The following is a 27,385-nucleotide window of genomic DNA, read 5'->3' as shown; positions in this document are numbered from 1 at the left end:
ATCGATGACATAAATTGAACAATGGAATCGAAGTACGACAAAGTTGCTTATCCTGAAAATGCCTACCTCCATTCAGACAGTGAACAAGAGGAATTCGGCACAGGGGTGTATCCCGGTGTATCTATTATCTCCAGGAAATACAAACACGAGGATACGATAAAGATCGCTTGTTTTAAAGTAAAGCGAAAGTTCAGCCGAATAGCTATAGCAGGCGTTATTCTAGCTCTTCTACTCTTGATAATAGCTATTGTCATAATCAGCACTTCTCAAAGAAAAGGATCAGAGGAAAAGGAAATGCTCCACAACTCCAACAATAAGGCTTACGGTAAATTTACACTTGACGCAAGTTTCACTTTCGTATCATGTACATTTTTTTTTGTCATGTATCACTTCATTTTGTGTAATCGCATTCTGTAATATTTTCATATAAGATTTGTTAATTCCATTGATTGGCACTTCTGAATGGAAAGGATCAGAGGACCACAAATTAGTCCCCAACTCCAACAAGAAGGCTTACGGTAAAGTTACACTTAACGCAAGTTCACTTTCGATAGATAGTTTTCGATTGACCCAAAGTTACCTCCCGTTGGTCGCCATATTGGAGGTCGACTCGATGAGTTTTCCTCTTTGTCTTACCAAGTTTAAGAAAATATAGCATAAATATTTGGTGAAAAATCTTTATTAAATAATTTTTTTTAAATAAAGGAAACATCCAAAAATTTATATACTTCAGAAAAATAATGATTTATAATTCAAAATAAAAAATATAAAAATTTTAAGTTGGTTGATTAAAGAAGGAATATGAGCATTTGGACCTCCAGTATGGTGGCCAACGGGAAATAACTCTCGCTAAATTCTGGCCAACCGAAAACTATCTATATACATTTTTTTGCTAAGGATGGCGTCATTTTATGTAATTGTTTTCTGTAATATTTACCAGGTTGGGACCAATCGCCCAAATGGGATATAATAGTCCGTTTGGGATATAATATCCCAAATGGGCTATAAATTTAAAGTGCAAAAATTGAAAATTTTTATTTTGGGCCAAACAAAAAAATAACTTTGTTTACTGTTACATGCTGAAATAAAATAGGGTCGGTAGGTAGGATTTTTTTTTTTTATTTTATTGATTTTTTTTATATACAAATTCACATGAATTGGTTGAATTACAAAACAGTTTTACCATTGTATGGTGCCTTACTTTTGTTTGGGCTTGTAATATGGGTGGTAGACAATATAATCTTTCTTGCCAACTGCCTTACAACTCAGGGGTGTGCAATAAAAAAAAATCAAGTACTAGCCCACAGGCTATAACAGCAAATTCCTAGTCCAAAGTTAAAAGTGACCAGTCCAAATACAGGGGCAAAAAAATTGTAAAAACTAATATTTTAAAAAGCTCATTGTTGAGAAAGTCAGGGTCCTAAGCCATTCCTTTTAAAGTTGAAGTTTAAAAATTGTGTGAAGAAATTATCTTTTCTTTTCTGAACATATTGCACTAGTCTAGCTTATCTAAAATGAAGCAAAAATCATTTTATTTTCATTTCAAACCATCAAATACAATTGATATATTAAAGTTTAACCACATAACACTTAGCTATCAGTTGATTGGGGGATCGTATATAAAATTGAAAGAGATATCTGCATGTATTTACCACTAACAGAGGAATGGAGGAAATTCGGATTAGGAAAAAACGATCGTTTTTTTTAAGTAAATAAGTCAGGTAGTACTGCAAAATGAATAAGGTTAAAGTGATTTAAGAACAGTAGGTGCATGCTGCCTGGAAAATTTTCATTAGTTGGAAATTAAATAGCAAAACAATGAGTGAAAATACCGTTTGTGTTTCTCATGTATTTATACATGCATAATTTTAATTGTATTTTTATTACCCCCAAAAAACGGTAGCACCGGGTGATTGGCGATGCTAGTTGCACACCCCTGCAACTGCCACACAATGGTAAGCAAATTGCAACGAACTCGTTGATGTAGAAATTGAACTCATGTTTCTGTACTTTCAATTTCGATTTCAAAGATGAATGTAAAAGTTAAACTGACCGGCCAGTAACTTCCGGATTTTTACGACGAAAAAAAGTTTGGGTCGGCGATTAAAATTAGGGTCGGTCGGGTAACCGTAAACAAACATATTTTTTTGTTACGCCTTGGCAATAAATATCATAAATCCGCATCAAAACACTAAAAAAGGAATAACTTTTGGTAAGCAAGTTTTTCTGCAACCCTACCATTTGTAAGATTGATCCCCAAGGAGTTAAAGAACTTCCGAGGGATCAATTTCCTAAACAATGGGCATACAGAAAAACTTGTCAACCAAAAGTTATTCCCTTTTAAGTGTCCTGATGCGGATTTATATTTATTTCCAAAATAAAAATTTTCAATTTTTGCACTTTAAATTTATAGCCTATTTGGGATATTAATTATATCCCAAACGGACTATTATATCCCATTTGGGCGATTGGTCCCAACCTGTTTACGTTGGTAAAGTTTTATTAGATGGGTCGTCTATTTAACTGTGCCTATGATAAACTAATCTGAGATTCCTCTGACTCTTACCCCAGCAGTGACATGTGCAGGGTAGTCAGAGCAGGGGCCATATTGAAAAGTGGGAATTTAGCGACACCAGCTGCTACGTCGTGTTGCGACTCTGCCTACCATTCACAACCTTATTACGCAGATCTAACTTCTGAGGTGCGTGAAAACCAGTTTGATTAAAACCAGCCCCCTTTTCCTATCACTCGTCAGGATGAAAGGAGAAGGGGGCTGGTTTTAATCAGACAGTGTGAAATCAGTAAAAGGATGATTTTTCTACAACTTTCGCCATTTGTGTGCTGGCGTTATGCGCAAATAAGTCGCAAGGTGAGGAGGCGACCTTTTTAAAGTGATGCTTCATTTGTCAGTGATAGGGCTGTTTAAATGGTGATACATGTAGCATCCTTTTTTAAATGATGAATAAGTTGTAGAAGAATCATCCCTTGATCCCATATCTTAGCTTTAGTATTTATATTTTTCTGTTCATTTTATTTAACATCAATTTAAATATATGAGTATAAGGACCCCATTGGAAATAAGCCATTGGCTTTCATGGGTTATCCTTGGTATACAAGTGTAAAATGAACTATATTCATTTCTTTCGATTTTCGATAATTTATTTTAATTCTTTTGTTTAGTGCCTAAAACTGTTATATTTTATATTGTCGAAAATTCTTTGTAACAATGCGTATGTAGTATACCAAATAAATATCATCTTTTACTGATTTCTTGCATGTCGGAAGTGTAGAGTGGCGACACCAGCTGTTGTCGCTGGATTCCCACTTTTCAAGATGGCCTCCACTTTGACTCTTCCCTGCACATGTCACATTATAAAAAGCAGGGGTAAGAGTCAGGAATCTTGGATTAATGATCAATGTTCAGATCATACTTAAGCGAGTTGTAACTTTTTTTTTAAAACTGCAGACTACACCTTGTCAGTATGAACAAAGCTATTTCAGTTCAGTTCAGATGTTGGGACAAGTGATATGCAGTGAATCATATCGCCATATGTTATCTAAAGAATTAATTTGTGACAATCACAAAATTGTAATGGGAACTACTGAACATTGCTGAGTAACATGATAGCATGACTTTGTCCATTGTGAAGTTAGATGTTTTATCTTAAATAAGGAAATAATTACATAATGTCATACATATATGCAGAAAAATATGTAAATTTGTGTAAAAGTTGTCAAATGCATTACAAGTTAGGTTTTTTGAGATGTAATTATCTATAGCACATATACATCATATACATGCATGAATATCTCACAATTTTTTAGGACTTATAGCATGTATTGTGCATGTTGATTAGTCTATAAGTTATCAAAATTCCAGGTCTTGGCCCAACACCTATTGTTTATTGATTAAAGTCAGGGTAACGTAATATGTACCGGGTAAAAGAACATAAGGTATTTAAAGAAGTCTCTATATACAAATTTTTTTGCCATATTTTGTCCCCTGCTTTCACTAAAAGTGTGTGTGTGTGGCGGGGGGGGGGGGGGGGGGGGGGGGGGGGGGTAATCCGATATTAATCTGTTTGTCTAGCTGGCTGTCTGTTATTCAATCTGTGTGTGACACCTTGGTTTCTAAATTAAAAAAAAATAAATAACACAACTCCTCATCGTTTAAGGAAGGGACCTATCAAAATTCAAGTCTAAAGGTCAAGGCCAGAAATATGTACTGCATGTATAATTTTAAGAAATTAAATAATTTTACTTTTTAGCTCACCTGAGCCGAAGGCTCAAGTGAGCTTTTCTGATCACATTTTGTCCGTCGTCCGTCCGTCTGTCCGTCCGTCTGTCCGTCTGTCTGTCTGTCCGTCTGTAAACTTTTCACATTTTCGACTTCTTGTCAAGAACCACTGGGCCAATTTTGACCAAACTTGGTACAAAGCATCCTTGGGTAAAGGGGAATTTAAATTGTTAAAATGAAGGGACATATTCCCTCGCAAGGGGAGATAATCAAGAAAAGACAAAAATAGGGTGGGGTCATTAAAAAATCTTCTTCTCAAGAACCACTGGGCCAGTAAAGCTGAAACTTATGTGGAAGCATCCTGGGGTAGTGTAGATTCTAAATTGTTCAAATCATGACCCCCGGGGGAAGGGCGGGGCCACAATGGGGAATCAAAGTTTTACATAGAAATATATAGGAAAAATCTTTGAAAATCTTCTTCTCAAGAACCACTGGGCCAGAAAAGCTGAAACTTATATGGAAGCATCCTGGTATAGTGTAGATTCTAAATTGTTCAAATCATGACCCCCGGGGGAAGGGCGGGGCCACAATGGGGAATCAAAGTTTTACATAGAAATATATAGGAAAAATCTTTGAAAATCTTCTTCTCAAGAACCACTGGGCCAGAAAAGCTGAAACTTATGTGGAAGCATCCTGGGGTAGTGTAGATTCTAAATTGTTCAAATCATGACCCCCGGGGAAAGGGCGTGGCCACAATGGGGAATCAAAGTTTTACATAGAAATATATAGGAAAAATCTTTGAAAATCTTCTTCTCAAGAACCACTGGGCCAGAAAAGCTGAAACTTATGTGGAAGCATCCTGGTATAGTGTAGATTCTAAATTGTTCAAATCATGACCCCCGGGGGAAAGGGCGGGGCCACAATGGGGAATCAAAGTTTTACATAGAAATATATAGGAAAAATCTTTGAAAATCTTCTTCTCAAGAACCACTGGGCCAGAAAAGCTGAAACTTATGTGGAAGCATCCTGGTATAATGTAGATTCTAAATTGTTCAAATCATGACCCCCGGGGGATGGGTGGGGCCACAATGGGGAATCAAAGTTTTATATAGAAATATATAGGAAAAATCTTTGAAAATCTTCTTCTCAAGAACCACTGGGCCAGAAAAGCTGAAACTTATGTGGAAGCATCCTGGTATAATGTAGATTCTAAATTGTTCAAATAATGACCCCCGGGGGATGGGTGGGGCCACAATGGGGAATCAAAGTTTTATATAGAAATATATAGGAAAAATCTTTGAAAATCTTTTTCTCAAGAACCACTGGGCCAGAAAAGCTGAAACTTATGTGGAAGCATCTTATATAATGTAGATTCTAAATTGTTCAAATCATGACCCCCGGGGGAAGGGCGGGGCCACAATGGGGTATCAAATTTTTACATAGAAATATATAGGAAAAATCTTTGAAAATCTTCTTCTCAAGAACCACTGGGCCAGAAAAGCTGAAACTTATGTGGAAGCATCCTGGTATAATGTAGATTCTAAATTCTTCAAATAATGACCCCTGGGGGATGGGTGGGGCCACAATGGGGAATCAAAGTTTTATATAGAAATATATAGGAAAAATCTTTGAAAATCTTCTTCTCTAGAACCACTGGGCCAGAAAAAGTGAAGCTTATGTGGAAGCATTCTGGGGTAGTGTAAATTCTAAATTGTAGGAATCATGACCCCCGGGGGAAGGGCGGGGCCATTATAGGGAATCAAAGTTTTACATAGAAATATATAGGAAAAATCTTTGAAAATCTTCTTCTCGGGAACCACTGGGCCAAAAAGCTGAAACATATGTGCCCATGGAAGGATCATGGGGTAGTGTAGATTTCAAAATGTCTAAATTATGATCAGTGGGGTAGGGTGGGGATGCATTATGTATAACAAGGGTGAAATCTGGTAAAGAACAGAATGGTCAAAGCTTCTCAGGTGAGCGATGTGGCCCATGGGCCTCTTGTTTAGTACTTGTAAGCTTTTGCAATGAAACTTTTGTTAATATTTCTTTTAACTTTAAACAGATTCTTTTAGACTTTAGGGCCAATACTTGAATAGCTGAAAGGTCACAGTTGACCTTTTTCCTTTCACCTTCTGCAAAATTATTACAGCTCCACCATCTGCTTTTTGAGTGGGGGACACATTATATTGATTTCTCTGAATTTGCTTGTCTTTCTTTAAGTTACTGTCCTCCACACACCTAAAGGTTATGCTCTCATATTATTGAGCATTACTTTTAACAAGCATATCAACCTTTAAAAACTGTCCAGGGATGAAAATGTAATTTATACTGATTTTTTAAAATAATTATTTCACAAGTTAGAAGAAATTTTTCCCAGAGTATTTTCATACCTAGCACAACAAACTTTGTCTTATGATCCTTTCGTATATTTTTAAGCTCACGGAATAACCATAAAAGCTTAATTTTATCGATCAACATATTTTTTACAGAAATTTATTTTATTTATAAAAAGTACATAAAACTCATTTTCTCTGAAATAGATTTCGAGAAAAATCAATAAGGACTCCTTTTGTGGAGAAGAAACATTAATGAATTAGATTACATCAAAAAATTGAATTAAAATTAAATGCACTGATGTAGAAAAAACATTTTCCAAATCTTTGGTATCAAAGTTCCTTTTTGGAGTTATCTTTCCTGTTGCCCGGGACTCAAAAACTTTTGGCAAGTCTCCATATACGTCACCATACTATATTTAGTAATTACTGGCCACTGAACTGGACAAATATAACAGAGGAAAACTAGAAACACACACTATTTTATCAATATTTATTAACAACAATGAGATAATGTATTATTGAAATGCACAAATTAGTGTGCCGAAATTTCAACTATCAAAACAGACTCGGTTGATTAGCCTGAAAGGATAAATAATCTAAACGTTTTTCGTCATATCCACCGGTACCTGTTGTTTAGTTACGAATTATTATGTAACATAATCCAAGACGTCTGTTGTTCTTTTATTTAACAAAAACCGCACATCCTTTTCTATCGGTCACTCCGTGACCATGCCATGTGTTCATTGTTTACAAACGGTGTTAGGTTAAATCGTTCTTACAGAAACTCGATTGAACCGGAAGTAAAAGTATTTTTTCTCTATATAGGTCACAAGTCACATGGTGTGGAGGACCCTTAAACAATATGTTAAATTAGATTGTAAATAACCAGGTAACCCTTAGGCTAGCTAATGCTCAATCTAATCAAAATTAGATGTTAGATTCGTGTAGCAAGTATGAGAGCGGATCTAACATCTAATTTTAATTAGATTGGCTAATGCTTTCCCTAGAACCTGTTCAGATCACAAAGTGCACTAATTATACAGTAAGAATAACTGGCCAGTTACACAAAAGTACATTTGAACCTTACTATCCTTTGGGCAAATCCAGCTATAATATCTGAAATATCATGAATATAGGCTGTCCAGTTGGACTGGAATTGACAGGCAATGAGTAGGAGTGTTGATTGAGCTCTGTGATTTTGTAGTAACTGTATTTATATATATTTACAATAGATCTATTTATGAATAGAATGTATATATTCAACAAATATTAGAAAATTTAATTATCTGTCAAATCAGACTTGTTTACTGGATCTGAATGTCAGTTCAGTATGACTGCTCCTAAACTTGATTGCAGATGGCATTTTGTGCACTAAGAATTGATTTTTTCTTTTCATTTAGTTTGCCTTATAGCAAAATTATGCTTTGAAAATCCTGTGTATTAGTGGGGATTCACAGACCTTGAAAAAAAATTGGAACAATAAAATCCTGAATTTCCTTTATAATGCTGTTTTGATGGTGAAAAGGGTAGACATAAATGCCATTTATTTTTAGCGGAATCTGTAAATTAGGGCAGCATTAAACAATGTGAAGTGCACTTATTGCTATGCTTTTTTTTCTGTTGCACAACTGTCTAAACTCTCTATGCATTTTAGAAAAATCAAATGGAAATATTCAAATTCAGAGAGAACACTAGTTGTTAGAAAGCTGGAAATTAAAGAAGGAAATCTGTTACAGTAGTGTCAGATAATATATTTTACATGTTGTTGAGTCTCAGATACATGTAAATAAATATTTATAAGGATGTGAGAGGGCAGTTCTATATAGTTCATTAACTAAATTGTCAGGAGTGTTATCTGTGTTATATTGTGTTAAAATGAATGGCTGATCAATCATCATCATGTGTGAAATTTTTCAACGACTTAGAATTCTCCCCATTTAGCATGTTCATTTGAACTTGTTGAATCAGTCACTTAAATAATTTAGGACAATCATTGTATAGAGAGCAGGGGACCCGTCATGCATAAAAGTATTGTTATTAGGCCATGGTCTTATTATGTATACATGTATATTCAGTAAACATGGTATTGAATAAATTGAAACCTTGATGAATGTGTATAGGAGAAAAAGGAAACATGCTGTGTCATGTAATAATTAAGCATACCCTTCGGCTCATAGATCTACAATTCACAACTAGAAGTTATAAATCAATGGAAGGACATGTATCTGCATACATTTCAGTATATCCCCCGCTTGAAAAGCGGGAGGGTATATAGTAATCGTTAATTCCGTCCGTCCATCTGTCCGTCCGTCCGTCTGTTATGCTTTGGGGTACCCATCTCTTATCCGCAACTCCTCTCATACCACTGAATGAAATTTGATGAAACTTTCACAGAATCTTTATTACATATTGCCATTGTGCACCTCCTATTTTACTTTTTGATCCGACACATAATTTCGGTTTCCCATAGCAAAACATGAACACTGCCATTTATATACATATGGGAGCTGGGGGTATCATTTAGTGAGCCCATTGCTCACAGTACCGCTAGTTTCTTTTTGTATTAATGCAAGATATTCAAAGTCAGTGGTCACAGGTAGGAGGCAGAATCAAGAATACATGGAAAAATTAGATTACAATATACTTACAATAGTATAGCCTATTTTTATAATCTAATACCTGACTTTATTTCTGCAGGCTTTAGGTTAATGAAGTTTTTTAGCCTATAGCTTAAGCATTCAAAGTTGATTGACTGAATTTTACATGTATTATATATGTATTTGAATTTTTTTTATTGCAGGGCTATTCTTTCAGCCTGATGTCGGTGATAATCCCCTGATCAACTTCAGTCCACAAAATAAATACTCTATGAATCCATACATACATAATCTAGATTTCCATATGCATGGTAAGATTATCTTATTCTGTGATGAAATTAAAATAACAATATGTATTTCACTGCTACTGTAATGTTTGACTTTGCTTTTTAGTGTATCATTTTAAAAAAAAAATTTAAAACTCGACATGTTAGTTTGCATTTAATTTAATTTATATCCATACCTTAATGAATCATGTTTAAGAATCCTAATAAATGATTATTGTTTAATTACAATAGTTACTCCTTTATAATCATAGATTACAATAGTTATTTTACTTATATTTACTGTAGATTGGCAAATAATCATGATGGTTTTAATTTCGCTATGTTCGCGATTCATCATTTTCCCGCAAAAAATAAACCCAGCATGAATGCTATCATTAGCTATTAAAAACGTTTAAATGATTGTAAGAAATTTTCTTACAGCGTGAAATTCAAACCATCGTGATTGGAACTTTTGGAGAAATCATGAAATTTTAACTCTGTGGAATTAAAACGATTTACAGTATTATGAAAATGATTACAGATTACAGTAGTTTTTAGCTCACCTCGACGAAGTCGAGATGAGCTTATGCTAAACCCCTGGCATTGGCGTTGGCGTCGGCGTCGGCGTCCCAGGTTAAAGTTTTAGGAGCAAGTCCATTCCCAAGTAACTATTAGCCCTATCTGAACCAAACTTGCATGGATGATGCATCTAGGGATGTACACTACGAGACTTGCTTCGCATGCTGGATCTGACCTACATTTTCTAGATGAGTGACCAGGTTAAAGTTTTTGAGCAGGTTAAAGTTTTTGGAGCAGGTCCATTCCCAAGGAATTATAAGCCCTACCCAGACCAAACTTGCATGGATGATGCATCTATGAATGTACACTACCAGACTTGCTTCGGATGCTTGATCTGACCTACATTTTCCAGATGAGTGACCAGGTTAAAGATTTTGGAGCAGGTCCGTTCCCAAGGAATTATAAGCCCTACCCAGACCAAACTTGCATGGATGATGCATCTATGAATGTACACTACCAGACTTGCTTCGGATGCTGTATCTGACCTACATTTTCCAGATGAGTGACCAGGTTAAAGTTTTTGGAGCAGGTCCATTCCTCAGGAACTATAAGCCCTATTTGAACCAAACTTGCATGGATGATGCATCTAGGGATGTACACTACCAGACTTGCTTCGGATGCTGGATCTGACCTACATTGTCTAGATGAGTGACCAGGTTAAAATTTTTGGAGCAGGTCCATTCCTCAGGAACTATAAGCCCTATTTGGACCAAACTTGCATGGATGATGCATCTAGGGATGGACACTATCAGACTTGCTTCGGATGCTGGATCTGAGCTACATTTTCATTCCCAAGTAACTGTGAACCCTTCCTGAAGCAAACTTGCATGGATGATGTATCTAGGGATGTACACTACCAGACTAGTTTTAGATGCTGGATCTTACCTACATTTTCATTCCCAAGTAACTATTAGCCCTATCTGAACCAAACTTGCATGGATGATGTATCTAGGGAGGGACACTACCAGACTTGCTTCGGATGCTGGATCTGACCTACATTTTCATTCCCAAGTAACCATAAGCCCTACCTGAACCAAACTTGCTTGGATGATGTATCTAGGGATGGACACTACCAGACTTGCTTCGGATGCTGGATCTGACCTACATTTTCATTCCCAAGTACAGTCCCTGAAACGTTCTACTTTCCCATCTGAACGGTGAACGAACGCTGAACGAACAGTGAACGAACGCTGAACGAACGCAGAGCGAACGGTGAGTGAACAATGTGCGAACGCTGAACGCAACTTGGTGAACGATGTGTGAACGGTGAACGGTGAGTGAACGCAGAATGGGAACGGAGCGCAATGTGAACGGTGAACGCAAGATGAACGATTTATTCGGAATGCCTTCGGTCTTTTCCTTGTATTGAAATTATTCTTTTATTCTATTATTCAAATGTCAAAAATAAATATAAATACACAATAGATAAACAAAAGAGAAATAAATAGATGAATAAATAAATAATAAAAAAAAATTCTACACATACGTATGTTTAAATCGATATTTTATTAACATGATTTTAATCGCCGTCAAACGTGTATTTGTTCCCGCGTGTAGTTAAAAATGAATTAATCTTAGATAGTAAATAATTATGCTCATTCTTTTAACTAATAAAATAATGTGGACTTTAGAAGATAAAACTACTACTGAGATAAACAATAGATAAATAAATAAATAAATAGATAAATAAATAAATAAATAAATAAATAAATAAATAAATAAAAAACATTTTTTTCTGCACATACCTATATGTTTAAATCGATATTTTAATGACATGATTTTAATCGCCGTCAAATGTGTATTTGTTACCGCGTATACTTAAAAAATAAATTAATCTACTTATATAGTATATAATTATGCTTATTCTTTACACTGATAAAATAATGTGGACTTCTGAAGATAAAACTGCTACTTATAGAATGAATTAATTACATTGTACGGGGTTAAAACAACCGTACATGTATTTCCGTGCCAAAGCGATTCTGAGTAAAATAACGGATTTTTTAAAAATTCACAATTATCTGTTGACATTGACTGTTATCGTACTGCATAAAAATTCTCGTTTTATTTAAATTCTACTGCAAAATATTCAATATTTATGTGCCATTTTATTCTTATATGACGATTATTTTAGCTAACTTCTTCATGTATCTGTAGACATTTCTCGGCCGTGATTATACTCGGTCAAGATGTTGGAAAGAGGCATTCAAATTATTTGTAATACATGTGTAGATTAATTTTTCAAAACTAAATAAGTAATGCGTTGTCATAGTTTTTATTGAACAGAGAAATGTTCAAGAGAGAGAGAGAGAGAGAGAGAGAGAGAGAGATAACCACCTCGATTCTCAGATATATGTTGTATCAAAAAAATTCTAATTATTTGTCCTAAATATTCCAAGCAATAAAGGTAATCTTTTTTTTTTTAGATTAACAAATCCATTTGACAGTAATCATTATACCCCCCGCTTGAAAAGCGGGAGGGTATATAGTAATCGTTAATTCCGTCCGTCTGTACGTCCGTCCGTCCGTCCGTCCGTCCGTCTGTTACGCTTTAGGGTACCCATCTCTTATCCGCAACTCCTCTTATACCACTGAGTGAAATTTAATGAAACTTTCACAGAATCTTTATTACATATTGCCATTGTGCACCTCCTATTTTACTTTTTGATCAGACACATATTTTGGGTTTCCCGGCCACGGCAAAACATGGACTTTGTCATCAGTTATAACGATATGGGAGGCGGGGGGTATCATTTAGTGAGCGCGTTGCTCACAGTACCTCTAGTTGGCTTTTATTTTCCATCATCAAGTTCACAAAGTTCACAGGAAGTCCGTGCTATATTTGTAGTAGCGTGCTTGTGCTGTCAATCAAAATAATTCGACACAGTGGAGGTGTGGAAATCGCGTTTCACCGAACATGCCGAAGGCAAGGAGTCACTTAGTATTCCAAGAAATTTTAATATTTTTCCCTATCGTTTCTAAATCTGATTTTTGCATTCCTGCAGAAAAAAAAATAATTCGAGTATATACTTGGAAGGATTAAGTTTTAAATTGAATGTGAAACATATTCCCTGCCAATTTAAAATACAGTGGACCCTCATTTATCCGGACGCTTTGGTTCCCAGTCAATTTGTCCAGATATATGAAGCATCCGGATATCTGAATCACCACTTTAATAAGACAAAATAACATTTAAAAATTTTGTTCCGTTGAAAGATCGTCCGGATACTGAAACATCCGGATATCTGGCGTCCGGATATCTGAGGGTCCACTGTACTACTGTCAGCACACGTTTATACTAAAATACTATTGTTTAATGACTGTTTGATGTTGGTTTTAAGACTGATTTTCTTGTGTTACAATAAAAAATAAATATCAATTAAAATATACTGAAAAAACTCGATAAGAATTTTATTTCAGGAGAAAAGGCACCGGGGGGGGGGGGGGGGGGGGGGGGGGGTCTTAATTATACTGAATAACAAAAAAGATATTTTTAAACATGTTTAGGTACGGAGAAGGAAGGAATGTTTCTTCTCTAATAAAAGACTATTTTAAACAGTTGGTCTTTTCTAGAATTTAAAACCACACCATCAACTTAATTAGCTCTACAGATATTTAATTAACTGAATATTTGCAGTACTGTTCATAATTCCCAAACCTACATGTAGTTTAAATACGTGTTACTGTAGAAATAATTTTTTTTATGTATTCTTGTCCTGTAAAAGACTTGGATGAATTATTATACATCTTTTAATAATTTGTCCTCTTTAAAATTACATCAAATTGATGCCGTGCTTGAAGCATTTGTACATTGCCCTTTTTTGAATTTAATATTTTAGCATCGTTCTACATACATGTAGGTACTTAATGTATTAATTATTTTCCAGGGAAAATTCATGAAATAAGTAATAGCTGAGTTATAATAATAGAAATATAAATATCATAGATAATTTTTGCAACGAAATAAATATTCTTTAAACACGATATCTAATTAAGTTATTTAATTAAAAAACATGTAAATCCTTACCATCAAAAAGATAAGTCCTTTCACTTCGGAGTTCCGAATGGCAATGAAGACTGAACGATAAGTGAACTGTGAACGCAAGGTGAACGCAAAATAAACGGAACGAAGAGCGAACGGTGAACGTTTTGTGAACGGTGAACGCGAGCGCACGGTGAACGGTGAACGCAATACTGTGAACGAAGAGTGAACGGTGAACGCACGCTGAACGAACGGTGAACGAACGCTGAACGAACGGTGAACGAACGGTGAGCGAACGGAAAAATGGGAAAGTAGAACGTTTCAGGGACTGTAACTATGAGCCCTTCCTGAATCAAACTTGCATGGATGATGCATCTAGGGATGGACACTACCAGACTTGCTTCGGATGCTGGATCTGACCTACATTTTCATTCCCAAGTAACTATGAGCCCTATTTGGACCAAACTTGCATAGATGATGTATCTAGGGATGGACACTACCAGACTTGCTTCAGATGCTGGATCTGACCTACATTTTCATTCCCAAGTAACTATAAGCCCTACCTGAAGCAAACTTGCATGGATGATGTATCTAGGGATGGACACTACCAGACTTGCTTCGGATGCTGGATCTGACCTACATTTTTTATTCCCAAGTAACTGTAAGCCCTAGCTAAACCAAACTTGCATGGATGATGTATCTTAGGATGGACGCTACCAGGCTTGCTTAGGATGCTGGATCTGACCTACATTTTCATTCCCAAGTAACTATAAGCCCTAGCTAAACCAAACTTGCATGGATGATGCATCTTAGGATGGACACTATCAGACTTGCTTGGGATGCTGGATTTGACCTATATTTTCCATACAAGAGACCAGGTTAAAGTTTTGGGAACAGATCAATCCGAATGAACTTGAAGTCTCTGATATCTGCAGTTTTAACAGTTATGAATATTTGTTTACACAATACATGTTTTTCACACTAAACGCATAGAAATGTGTATATGCCATGTAGAGGGTTAAGCACAACTTGCAAGAATATTGTTGTTGGGATGAATACTTAACATGCTTAATATTAAGAAAATATGATGAAGGATTTGCATTACTTAAACTGATAACATTCGTCGAGGTGAGCTTCGTAATCTTTGATTACCTATGTTTAGCTCTACTAGTCAGAGACCAGAAGAGCTTATGCGATAGTAATGCATCCGTCGTCCATTGGTCTGTCTAGCTGTCTGTCTGTAAACAATTTTTCAAAATGCTACTCCTCCTACAGTTTTGGTCTGATTTCAATATAAATTGGCACACAAGTAGACTACACTAAGTTACATAATTCTGTGCATCGGTTTTTGATTTCGATGAACGGTGTTGCTGAGGTTACTAAAAGTAGAAATATTTGTGAAATTGTTTCAAAATGCTACTCCTCCTACAATTTTTGTCCTATTTAAATATAACTTGGCACACAAGTAGACTACACTAAGATGAATAATTCTGTGCATCGGTTTTTGATTTCGGTTAAACTGTGTTGCCATGGTTACTAAAAATAGAAATTTCTGTGAAATTGTTTCAAAATACTACTCCTCCTACAGTTTTAGTTCGATTTCAATATAACTTGGCACACAAGTAGACTACACTAAGATACATAATTCTGTGCATCGGTGTTTGATTGTGATGAACGGTGTTGCCGAAGTTACTAAAAATAGAAATTCTTGTGAAATTGTTTTAAAATGCTACTTCTCCTACAGTTTTAGTCCGATTTCAATATATAACTTGGCACACAAGTAGACTACACTAAGATACATAATTCTGTGCATCGGTTTTTGATTTCGATGAACGGTGTTGCCGAAGTTACTAAAAATAGAAATTTTTGTGAAATTGTTTCAAAATGCTACTTCTCCTACAGTTTTGGTCCGATTTCAATATATAACTTGGCACACAAGTAGACTACACTAAGATACATATTTCTGTGCATCGGTTTTTGATTTCGATGAAAGGTGTTGCCGAGGTTGCTTAAAATAGAAATTTTTGTGAAATTGTTTCAAAATGCTACTCCTCCTACAATTTTGGTCCGGTTTCAATATAACTTGGCACACAAGTAGACTACATTAAGATACATAATTTGTGCATTGGTTTTTTGATTTAGATGAACTGTGTTGCCAAGGTTACTAAAAATAGAAATTTTTGTGAAATTGTTTCAAAATGCTACTCCTCCTACAGTTTTAGTTCGATTTCAATATAACTTGGCACACAAGTAGACTACACTAAGATACATAATTCTGTGCATCGGTTTTTGATTGTGATGAACGGTGTTGCCGAAGTTACTAAAAATAGAAATTCTTGTGAAATTGTTTCAAAATGCTACTTCTCCTACAGTGTTAGTCCGATTTCAATATATAACTTGGCACACAAGTAGACTACACTAAGATACATAATTCTGTGCATCGGTTTTTGATTTCGATGAACGGTGTTGCCGAAGTTACTAAAAATAGAAATTTTTGTGAAATTGTTTCAAAATGCTACTTCTCCTACAGTTTTGGTCCGATTTCAATATATCTTGGTACACAAGTAGACTAGATCTACACTAAGATACATGATTCTGTGCATCGGTTTTTGATTTCGATGAAAGGTGTTGCCGAGGTTGCTTAAAATAGAAATTTTTGTGAAATTGTTTCAAAATGCTACTCCTCCTACAATTTTGGTCCGATTTCAATATATAACTTTGCACACAAGTAGACTACATTAAGATACATAATTTTGTGCATTGGTTTTTTGATTTAGATGAACGGTGTTGCCAAGGTTACTAAAAATAGAAATTTTTGTGAAATTGTTTCAAAATGCTACTCCTCCTACAGTTTTAGTTCGATTTAAATATAACTTGGCACACAAGTAGACTATACTAAAATACATTATTCTGTGCATCAGTTTTTATTTTGATGAGTGGCAAGGATCATTTTTAGGTCACCTGAGTAACTCAGGTGACCAGTATTGCTATCTGTTTTCGTTCGTCGTCATGCGTCATGTGTTAACATTTGAACATTTTCAGCTTCTTCTCTGAAACCACTGAACCAATTTCAACCAAATTTGGTATACAGCATCTATGGGTGGAGAGGAACAAAAATTGTGAATTTCATGGTCCCCGCCCCCCTGGGGCCTGAGGGGTGGGGCCAAAACCACTAAAATTATTACAATCTTTAAAAATCTTCTTCTTTACTCCTGAACATCAAGCAGGCAAACTGTTAACATGAATGTAATTATACCCCCGCAAACGAAGTTAAGGGGGGTATATTGGAATCACCATGTCCGTCCGTCTGTCTGTAGACAAGATTTTGTCCGAACCATTTCTCAGAAACTCTTGGATGGATTTGTCTGAAAATGTATACACATATTATTCACCATATGAAGGTGTGCACCTGGGATTTTCATCATGATTGGATGATTTTTCTGCATTTTACAGGCGTTTTTTCTTTTTTATTTTGTGATTTTGTTTGGCTCATAACTAGAAAACTATTAGGCTTACAATCATCAAACATGGACAATTTATGCATCTTGGGTAGTCAGTGTGTCACGACCTATTTCAAGGTCACTGTGACCTTTAATTTAAGTGATATTTTAAAAAAAACTAAGTCTTTAAAATGTTAAATTTCATAATCCTAAAGAATTTAAAAATATAGTTGTATCCTTATTAAAAAATGTTAAATTAAGTAAAAACTTATTTTTATACGCCCGTCTTAAGACGGGACGTATTATGTTATAGGCTTCTTGTCCGTCTGTCTGTCCGTCTGTCCGTCTGTCTGTTAGCTTTTTCGTTTCCGGCTCATAACTTTAATACTACTAGGCCTAGGATTATCAAACTTTGTCATCTGATGCATCTTGGGTAGAAGGTTTGTCGCGCACAAAAAGTAGGTTGCTCTGACCTTTAATTAAGAAGTATAGCCAAATATGGAAAAATCCTTTCCGGCCCATAACTAGAAAACCATAAGACCTACAATCATCAAACTTGGCCAGTTTATGCATCTTAGGTAGAAGGTGTGTCGCGACCTATTTCAAGGTCACTGTGACCTTTAATTTAAGTGAATTTAAAAAAAAAAAAGTGTCTTTTTACTATTCATTTACACATCCCAAATATTGTAAGAGTATTGCACTGTTCTTATTAAAAAAGTGTTAAATCAAGAAAATACTTATTTTTTAAAGCATATACTTGACAGCAATCTAAAACAAATATAATGTATGTTAGAGAAATCCCATGTCTCCCATGAGTGTAATTATCAAGCACTGGTCAAGAAGAATTTTGATAACAGAAAATTGCATGTCAAATTAGAGAGAAATTAATGGGTTTTGAGTGCGAGGAGTTAACTGTCAGAGCATTGGCGTTATCTATATCCCTTGAGAATTGGGCAAATGGGTAAGCCTGTTTGATTAAAAATAGCTCTTGTTGACTAGCTTAAGTTTTAAAATGAATTTGATGAAAAGTAATTAAAACTAATTTGATATTTCATATTAGACTAATCTGATATTATGTAATATTATTAATTTAAAAACTAATTTTATGGGGTGGGGTTGAATCGGCATGTAAATCTCAACCAAAAAAAAAAAATCTTTGAGTATTTCATATGTTTTTTAAAAAAAATTTATAGTAGATAGTGCAGACCCATTCATCTCTTGGTAGTAATGAGTAGACAAGCATCCAGTTATAGATTAATTAATGAGTTCAATGTAGGAATGCTAGCTGTCTCAGTCACTCTGATTAAGCAGCCCTTTGGGGATTAGACAGGACTGCTGGTCAGTTTATAACATATGTCATTTGATGGCCAGCCTTTTCTTTTCAAAATTAATTTGGTATAGATTAAGTTGTTGAGACTAATTTGATGATGAGCATTTGACAAGGTCTAACACAACCAGCACAGAAATCTATCAGTGATGTAATATTTATTATAATTGATGCCTACATCACAGGGGATGGATAAATATTTTAAGGAATGGAAAAATCATCAAAATCTTAGAATCAAGGTTGATGTGATTTTCTTGCACCTAAACTGTTCAAGAAAATTATAATTTTTTGACGGGCGTATCATGCTGTGGTGCAGCACTTTATTTCATCATATACTTTACAGCAAATTCTGTAACAAATGTAAATGATTTGAGAGGAATTCAGTTTGTCCCATGGGCATAATTATCAAGCACTGGTCAAGGAGAATTTTTGATAGCAGAAATGTGCATGTCAAATTAGAGAGAAATTAATGAATTCACTGTCAGGAGTTAACTGGCAAGAGCATCATGCAGTATTGTCTTAATTTATCTCTTGGGAGTTGGGCAAAAAGAAATGGCCTGATAGTTGCTTGTGTTAATTAAGAGTTCTTGATGACTGTAGTTCAGATAAAGATCTTTCAATTGGTGTAATGTAATTAAAACAAATTGATGTTTTATTGTATGATTAAAACTGAATTAGTATTGTATAATATAATTAAAATTAATTAAAAATGTGTTCATTGAGAAAAAAAATTACATTTCAATTTTTATATATTTGCAACAAATTGCAGTCATGTCTCACTTAGAATTTTATAGTCTAAAGAATAATTAATTTTTGATTTTTTTTTTTCATTAGACTGTAGCATTTTCATTATTTCATAAAATATGCAATAAACAATTTAAAGCTGCAGATGGATATTTGTTAAGCTGTAACACAGCCAGTTTAGATTTATATGATGTATTATTTGTTTTAATTAATCCCTACACTGTAAGTCTCTTAGAGATGTATATGTACAATATTTTAAACATGATAAGAAATGGAAATTAGATCATTGAAATCTGTGTCAATCTGTTAATCAAGGTTACTTGATTGCTACTTAATGGGTGCGGGGTTGGAATTCAGGAGAAGGACATCATAGCAATTCACAGAATTCCGGGAAAAGCAGACGGACCAAGGCCAATCCTGGTGAAATTAAAGAACAATGTAGCAAAAGCGAAAATAATGCGCAAGAGGTCAGATATTAAAAAGAATACAGATGGGAAGATCTGGCTGACAGACGATGTGACGAGACTGAATGGGATCCTCATAAACCGATTAAAAGACCACCCAAAAATAGACAATGCGTGGTACTTTAATGGAAGTGTTTATGGACTGGTGAACGATAAACGAATGAAGTTTGACTTGTTGGACAATCTTGATGAAAAAATCAAATAGTGTAAAGTGTTATTTAGACAACCCGGAATTTTAAATTCCATCCATGTGATTATTCCGGAACTTTGAGGTCCATTGACGTCGAAGTTTTTGTTATTACTTTAAAATATTAAATTCCGGTTGTGACTTTTTTGCCTGTACGCGAATATGGCCCATTGACAATTTTCGAGCTAGCCAATTTTTGAACTGTTTGAATGCTTTTTACAAACTTTTTCCTGTTCTGCTACGTCTTTCCTTTCTACTCTATCTTTCTCTTTACAACTCAATTCTGTGTTTATTCAAGATTCGTACAGAAGCTCCAGGTTCCGTCAGAGGTAAATTTCTTAATTATCCATCATGTCTTTGAAAATATTATCAGCTAATTGTCAAGGATTGGGGGATATCAGCAAACGAAGAGATGTTTTTAATTATCTTAGAGGAATGAATTATAATATTTACTGCCTTCAGGACACTCATTTTACAACTGAAATAGAAAATGAAATCAGAAGCATGTGGGGTTTTGACTGTTACTTTAGTTCTTTTTCATCAAATGCAAGAGGTATAGCAATTCTATTCAATAATAATTTTGAGGTTAAAATGTCTAAGGAAAAAGGAGACGTGGATGGTAATTTTCTTCTTTTAGATTTTACTGCTGATGAAAAAAGGTTTCTCTTATGTTGTATATATGGACCAAACAATGATAACCCTGATTTTTATGAAAGATTACATGAGTACATTAATGATTTTAATTGTGAAAATGTTATATTATGTGGTGACTTTAACCTTGTTTTAAATCCTGAATTAGACTACTATAATTATAAACATATAAATAACCCTAATGCAAGACAGAGGGTTATAGAGCTTATGGAAGATAACAACTTAGTTGATATTTATAGACAAAATAATCCAGATGCTTTGAGATATACTTGGAGAAAAAAAAGTCCCATTAAGCAAAGTAGATTAGATTTTTTTTCTTGTATCGGAGAACTTACTGTCAAGTGTTACAACAAGTTCTATAGAACCTAGCTATAGGTCCGACCACTCGATTATTACTTTATGTTTAAAGTTCAATGATTTTAAGAAAGGCAAAGGATTATGGAAATTTAATAATTCTCTTTTATATGATGAAGAATTTTTAAACTCAATTAAGGGGGTGATACAAAGGGTTAAAGAGCAGTATGCAGTTCCAGTATACAATATAGATAACTTGCAATCTATTGAAGATGAAAATATTGCATTTTTAGTCAATGACCAGTTATTTTTAGAAACACTTCTTATGGAAATTAGAGGGAAATGTATTTCATATTCGTCTTTTAAAAAAAAAATCCAGAATTTTTAAAGAAGAAAAACTTATAAAAGAAATAAGTTCCCTGGAGGAATTGGCACAGGGGTCTACAAGCAATAATGAAACTCTTGAAGAAAAAAAGAAAGAGTTGGAAGATATTAGAAAAGAAAAAATGGCTGGTGTATATATAAGGTCAAGGGCAAGATGGATAGAAGAAGGGGAGAAACCGACAAAATATTTCTGTAATCTCGAGTCAAGAAATTTCATAAGTAAAATTATTCCAAAAATTAAATTAGAAAATGGAGAGACAGTTTATAATCAGTCAGATATCTTAAAAACAACCAAACAATATTATGAAAATTTATATAGAAATGTAGATGATGTCATTGAAAATGTTAACCTTCAGGAGGAAATGAATTTTTCAGATATTGAAAAGCTTTCCAATGAAGAGTCAAGGTCATTAGAAGGTCAAATTACAATGAAGGAGGCAGGGGAAACACTTTTTAGGATGAAATCAAATAAATCACCTGGCTCAGATGGCTTTACCTCAGAATTTTTTAAGGTCTTTTGGAAATTTATAGGCATTTTTGTTGTCCGATCAATTAATTATGCATATGATCATGATATCTTAAGTGTAACTCAGAGACATGGAATCATTACCTGCTTACCGAAGGGTGACAAACCTAAACACTTGTTAAAAAATTGGAGACCTATCTCTCTTTTAAACACAGTTTATAAAATTGCATCTGGTTCAATAGCAAATAGAATTAGAAGGTTTCTAGATAAAATTATACATCCTGATCAAACAGGCTTTATACAGGGCAGGCATATAGCTGAAAACATTAGACTAATCTATGACATTATGCAATACACAGAAGAAGAAAAAATACCAGGTCTTCTTCTTCTTGTTGACTTTGAAAAAGCATTTGATTCTGTCTCTTGGGCTTTTATTCAAAAATCACTTAAATTCTTTAATTTTGGAAAGTCTATGAGAAAATGGGTCAGTTTATTTTATTCAAACATTACATCAGCAGTAAATCAGGGAGGAAATTTATCTGAAACATTCTCTTTGCATCGAGGGTGTCGACAAGGAGACCCACTATCCCCATACTTATTCTTGATATGTGCTGAAATCCTTGCTATTAAGATAAGAAATAACAAAGACATCAAAGGTATATATTTTATTGATGGGGAAAAGAAAATCTCGATGCTCGCTGATGACACTTCTCTTATATTAGATGGCAGTGAGAAATCTTTACAATCAAGTTTAGGTACCCTTAGAGATTTTGCAAAAATGTCCGGCTTACATATAAATTATGATAAAACACAAGTAATATGGATAGGTAGCAAAAAAGGTAGTGATGAGGTTTTATGTAAAAATCAATCTCTTGAGTGGGGAAAGAAAAACTTTAGGTTACTTGGTATTGAATTTGATATAGATTTGCAGAAGATACTTTCGAGGAATCTCAGTTCAAAGTTAGAAAACATAAAGAAAATGATAAGACATTGGAAACATAGGAATCTCACACCACTAGGACGATTAACAGTTTTGAAAACACTTTTATTGCCAACATTGAATCATATTTTTGCCTCCCTTCCAAATCCCACTGATTTATATATAAAAGATTTAGAAAACACCTTTTATTCTTTTGTAATGGGGAGTAATGCTTTTAGACTAAAAAAAGGAGTTTGTATTAAAGATCTTAAAGATGGCGGTTTCAAGATGATTAGTATTAAAGAGTTTATTATGTCTCTGAAACTTGTATGGATGAAAAATGTCATACTGCAAGGTAAATATTCATATCTAACTTTAGATTTAAAAAAAACAGTTTTTTGTGGAGAAGAATACATTCTCAAGAAAATTAAAGATGTAAAAAATATGTTTTGGAAAAATGTTTTAGAAGCCTGGCTATTTTTTTCTAAAAAATTGCCAGAACTAGAAGCAAGTGCCTCTATGGAACCACTATTTTTTAATAAAAATATACTGATTGGCAAGAAAACAATTTTTTATAAGAAATGGTTTGAAAATAATGTATTTTTCGTAAATGATCTCTTAAGAGAGGACGGTTCCTGTATGGACATTAATATGTTTAAATTGAAATATGGAATCCATACAAACTTTCTTGAGTACAATGGACTTATAGCTGCTATCAGAGAATGGATGAAAACCAAAAATATAATTTCTATGCCAACTGTGTATATGCCATATATTACACAAAAAACATTCCGTTTATTAAATGCGAAGAAATCAAGAAATTTATATGAAATTTTGAAAAGCAATGACATCAAGCCTTTAGGTCAGACTAGCTGGAATAGAATTTTTAACTTGAATGATAGTGAATGGGAAAAAGTTTTTTCATTTCCTTTTAAGCTCACAAAAGATACAAAACTTCAGTGGTTTCAGTTCCGCATTAATCATAAAATATTAGCAACAAATTCCTTTTTACATAAAATTAAGAAAATAGATTCATACAAGTGTTCTTTTTGTGAAACTGAGACAGAAACTATTGAACACATCTTCTGGGAATGTGAAGTAGTACAAGACTTATTGAATAGTTTTGATAGTTATTGTTTTAGAAAGATTCATATTAATGTTGTATATTTGAAAAAAGAATTCATATTGGGATCTTTTGCAAAATTAGACAAAATAAAATATCTCATTGCTCTTCAGATTAAATATTTTATCTACAGAATGAGATGTAGTGGTAAATACCTCTCCTTGAATGGACTGATATCCTCCATCAAATATATGTATGAAATAAACAAGTATATTGCATATAAAAACAATAATCAGTTGACTTTTGACGAAGCCTGGAAACCCTGGAAGAATCTGTTTTTGTAATTTTTTCTTACTATCCCTTCTCGCCCTCCTCTCTCTCTTGCTCTACTACTCTCTCTCTCTCTCTCTCTCTCTCTCTCTCTCTCTCTCTCTCTCTCTCTTATAAAAAATTTACAGAAAATGTATATTTGTATTGTATAAGTATGTATTAGAATCTGTAAATAAAAAAAAAAAAAAAAAAAAAAAAAGGTTACTTGATTTTCTTGCACCCTAACCAATTTATGATTATTGAACAATATTTGATGGGCGTATCATGCTGTGACGGGGCACTTTATTAGACAATAGTGAACACCTCTTACTAGATCCATAAAATATTTCTGAATTGGCACCTACTCTAAAAAACCCAGCGGGGGTATTTGTCCCTATTGGACAGTTCTAGTTAGCATTGAGTCCTCTACCAAAATTGTGAAATTCATGGCCCCAGGGTCAGGGGTTCTAGTGCTAGGGCGGGGCTATATGGATTGTATAGTGAAAATGCATTATTTCTTTGAAAATCTTCTTCTCTGCTTCTGGGTATTAAATAAACTATCTAAGTACATAGTTATGATGAGCAAGAGTGCCTCTTCCAGATTTGTGAATTTTATTGCCCCAGGGTCAGGGGTTCTGGTGTTAGGGTGGGGCTCTATAGATTATATAGTGAAAATGCATTTATTCTTTGAAAATCTTCTTCTCTGCTTCTGGGTATTAAATAAACTAACTAAGTACATAGTTATGTTGAACAAGAGTGCCTCTTCCAGATTTGTGAATTTTATGGCCCCAGGGTCAGGGGTTCTGGTGTTAGGGCGGGGCTCTATAGATTATATAGTGAAAATGCATTTATTCTTTGAAAATCTTCTTCTCTGCTTCTGGGTATTAAATAAACTAACTAAGTGCATAGTTATGATGAGCAAGAATGCCTCTTCCAGATTTGTGAATTTTATGGCCCCAGGGTCAGGGGTTCTGGTGTTAGCGCGGGGCTCTATTGATTATATAGTGAAAATGCATTTATTCTTTGAAAATCTTCTTCTCTGCTTCTGAGTATTAAATAAACTAACTAAGCATATAGTTATGAAAAGCAAGAGTGCCTTTTCCAAAATTGTCAATTTTATGCCAATGATCCAAGTATTTATATTTGTGATGAAGAAAGGTGCATCTAGCAAAATGGTTTTTTATGCCCCTAGGGGGGGGGGGGGGGAGGTACATAGTCTGAAAATAAATTAATGCTTTGAAACCTGCTCTTTGGTATTAATCAACCATTTTATGATAAAATTTGCAAAATTTTGAAATATGTGGCCCCAGAGTCAGTGGTTCTTTTGGGATGAGGTGCACAACTGGTTATAAAGTGGAAGAACATTTTCTCTTTGTAACTCTGATCTACCTCTGGGTATTGAGTAAGTAGAGTATTTTTAATTATGATTATTAATGGTGCCTCTTTCAAAATTGTGAATTTCATGGCCTCTGGTTTAAAACACGAACCAAATTTAATTGTTTGAAAGTTGTTACACAATACTCAGGTGACTTATAAGGCCCGTGGGCCTCCTGTTCTATTTATTGCTGATTTAAAGTCTCAAGTCCCAACTGCTACTTTTCTCTTCCTTTGTTTTAAGTATAAACCAGTAGAGCTACAGTCTTGACAGAGACTTCTGTTTTTTTTAATGATTACAGATTACAGTAGTTTTTTTTAATGATTACAGATTACAGTAGTTTTTTTATTGATTACAGATTACAATGGTTACTCCTATGACAAGGATCCTTACATGAAGTGTAAAAATGGAGAAACTGTCCCTGAGGGCAAAGTTTGTGTACAGAAAATAGAGACGTTTGGGTCACAGTGTACACATCTCGGTAACTATGGATATTTACAAGGACGACCTTGTGTACTTCTGACCTTGAGATTGGTAAGATTTTTTTGTTTCACTGTTCACAATTTTTGTCAATATTGCACATTGTAGATGATATTTTTAATATTTGGGTACTGTTATGTGAAAGGTATGCAGTTTAAACTAACAAACAAAATACATGTAGAGGTTTTTGTGAATATTGTATGTCTAAACATTTTAAAATGAAGTCAAATTTCAGCTTATAATAAGTTCTTTAGACAAAAATGAAAGTATGTCAAATTCCAATGGCCAGTAGTAGTATAATATAATTCACTTTCAAACATTGAGCAGAAAAAATATTAAGTAATATCCCCATACTGTGATTTTTTTTTTTAGAGACCTGATGATGTGCCAGAGAATTTTCCAAAGGACTCTAAAGTAGGAAAGCTGCTAAATGACACATGGTCCCCTAACCATATAGGGCTGAAATGTGAAGGGGAGGTAAGCCTGTGAATAAATCTCTACTTGAATTATAAAATGGAGTGATTGTTTTAATAGTCTTAATTTTGAATAAATATATACATGTATAGTAAAATATTTTTATAGTGCAGTGCCAGGGTTGAAGAATTTTGATTTATAATAATTTCCTATATCTGTCAAATTCAGAAAGCATGAATTCATTATAAACATGTTTGCTATAAACATGGATTTTTGTAGTTCTTGCAGTGTCTTGATCCTCAGAGTCTTAAAAATAATTTAGTTGGTGGCTCGTTAGTGGTATTAATAAATACATGTAGCAGTTAAATTGTTTAATGGACAAAGACATTGCATTATTGTCCGATTGCTTATTCTGAATAGCCCTCAGTCATACTGATAGCAACATTGTCACATCATTTCATGTACTTAGTTGTACATTAATTGTCTATTTCTTACAGACAGAAGATGACAAAAAACATATCGGACCAGACCGGTGGTATGCCCCTCTCCATAACAAAGACCATCCCACCATGAGAGAGAAGCCAATCCAAAATTTCCCTGAAACTGGATTCAACCTCACATACTTCCCGCAGAAAAATCCAGACAAGTACATTGCTCCATCAGTGATGGTACAGTTCAACACTATAATGACCAATCACGTCATTCGGATCAAATGTGTGGCCTGGGTGGCCAATCCGGTCCAGGGAGAAAATCCAGAGGAGTCAGAAATTTATACCGCTAAATTCCGATTATTAGTGACATGAACAGTCTAAAATCTGGATTATTTAAGAAGAGGGATAATTTTGGGGTTTATTTATAAATATTAATA

General features: G+C 34.3%; 1 protein-coding gene across 1 annotated transcript; it reads left to right on the top strand.

The window, feature by feature from the left end:
* LOC134233553 (sodium/potassium-transporting ATPase subunit beta-like) lies at positions 1-27,385 on the top strand. The gene is made up of 5 exons (XM_062715521.1): positions 1-325; positions 9,377-9,484; positions 25,982-26,157; positions 26,476-26,580; positions 27,015-27,385. The coding sequence occupies exons 1-5, from the start codon at positions 22-24 to the stop codon at positions 27,318-27,320; spliced, it is 999 nt and encodes a 332-aa protein (XP_062571505.1). The 5' UTR covers positions 1-21; the 3' UTR covers positions 27,321-27,385.

The sequence above is a fragment of the Saccostrea cucullata genome, unplaced genomic scaffold (assembly GCF_032062105.1).
Source record: "Saccostrea cucullata isolate Sc308-1 unplaced genomic scaffold, CSIRO_AGI_Scuc_v1 ctg3721, whole genome shotgun sequence".
NCBI lineage: Eukaryota > Metazoa > Mollusca > Bivalvia > Ostreida > Ostreidae > Saccostrea > Saccostrea cuccullata.
Note: the sequence above shows the minus strand (reverse complement) of the source record. Positions and strands in the feature narration are given on the sequence as shown.

Coding starts and splice junctions, on each gene's coding strand:
- LOC134233553 (XM_062715521.1), top strand. CDS start 22: ATGGAATCGAAGTACGACAAAGTTGCTTATCCTGAAAATGCCTACCTC. Junction 326..9,376: donor CTCCAACAATAAGGCTTACG/GTAAATTTACAC, acceptor TTTTTATTGCAG/GGCTATTCTTTCAGCCTGAT. Junction 26,158..26,475: donor TACTTCTGACCTTGAGATTG/GTAAGATTTTTT, acceptor TTTTTTTTTTAG/AGACCTGATGATGTGCCAGA.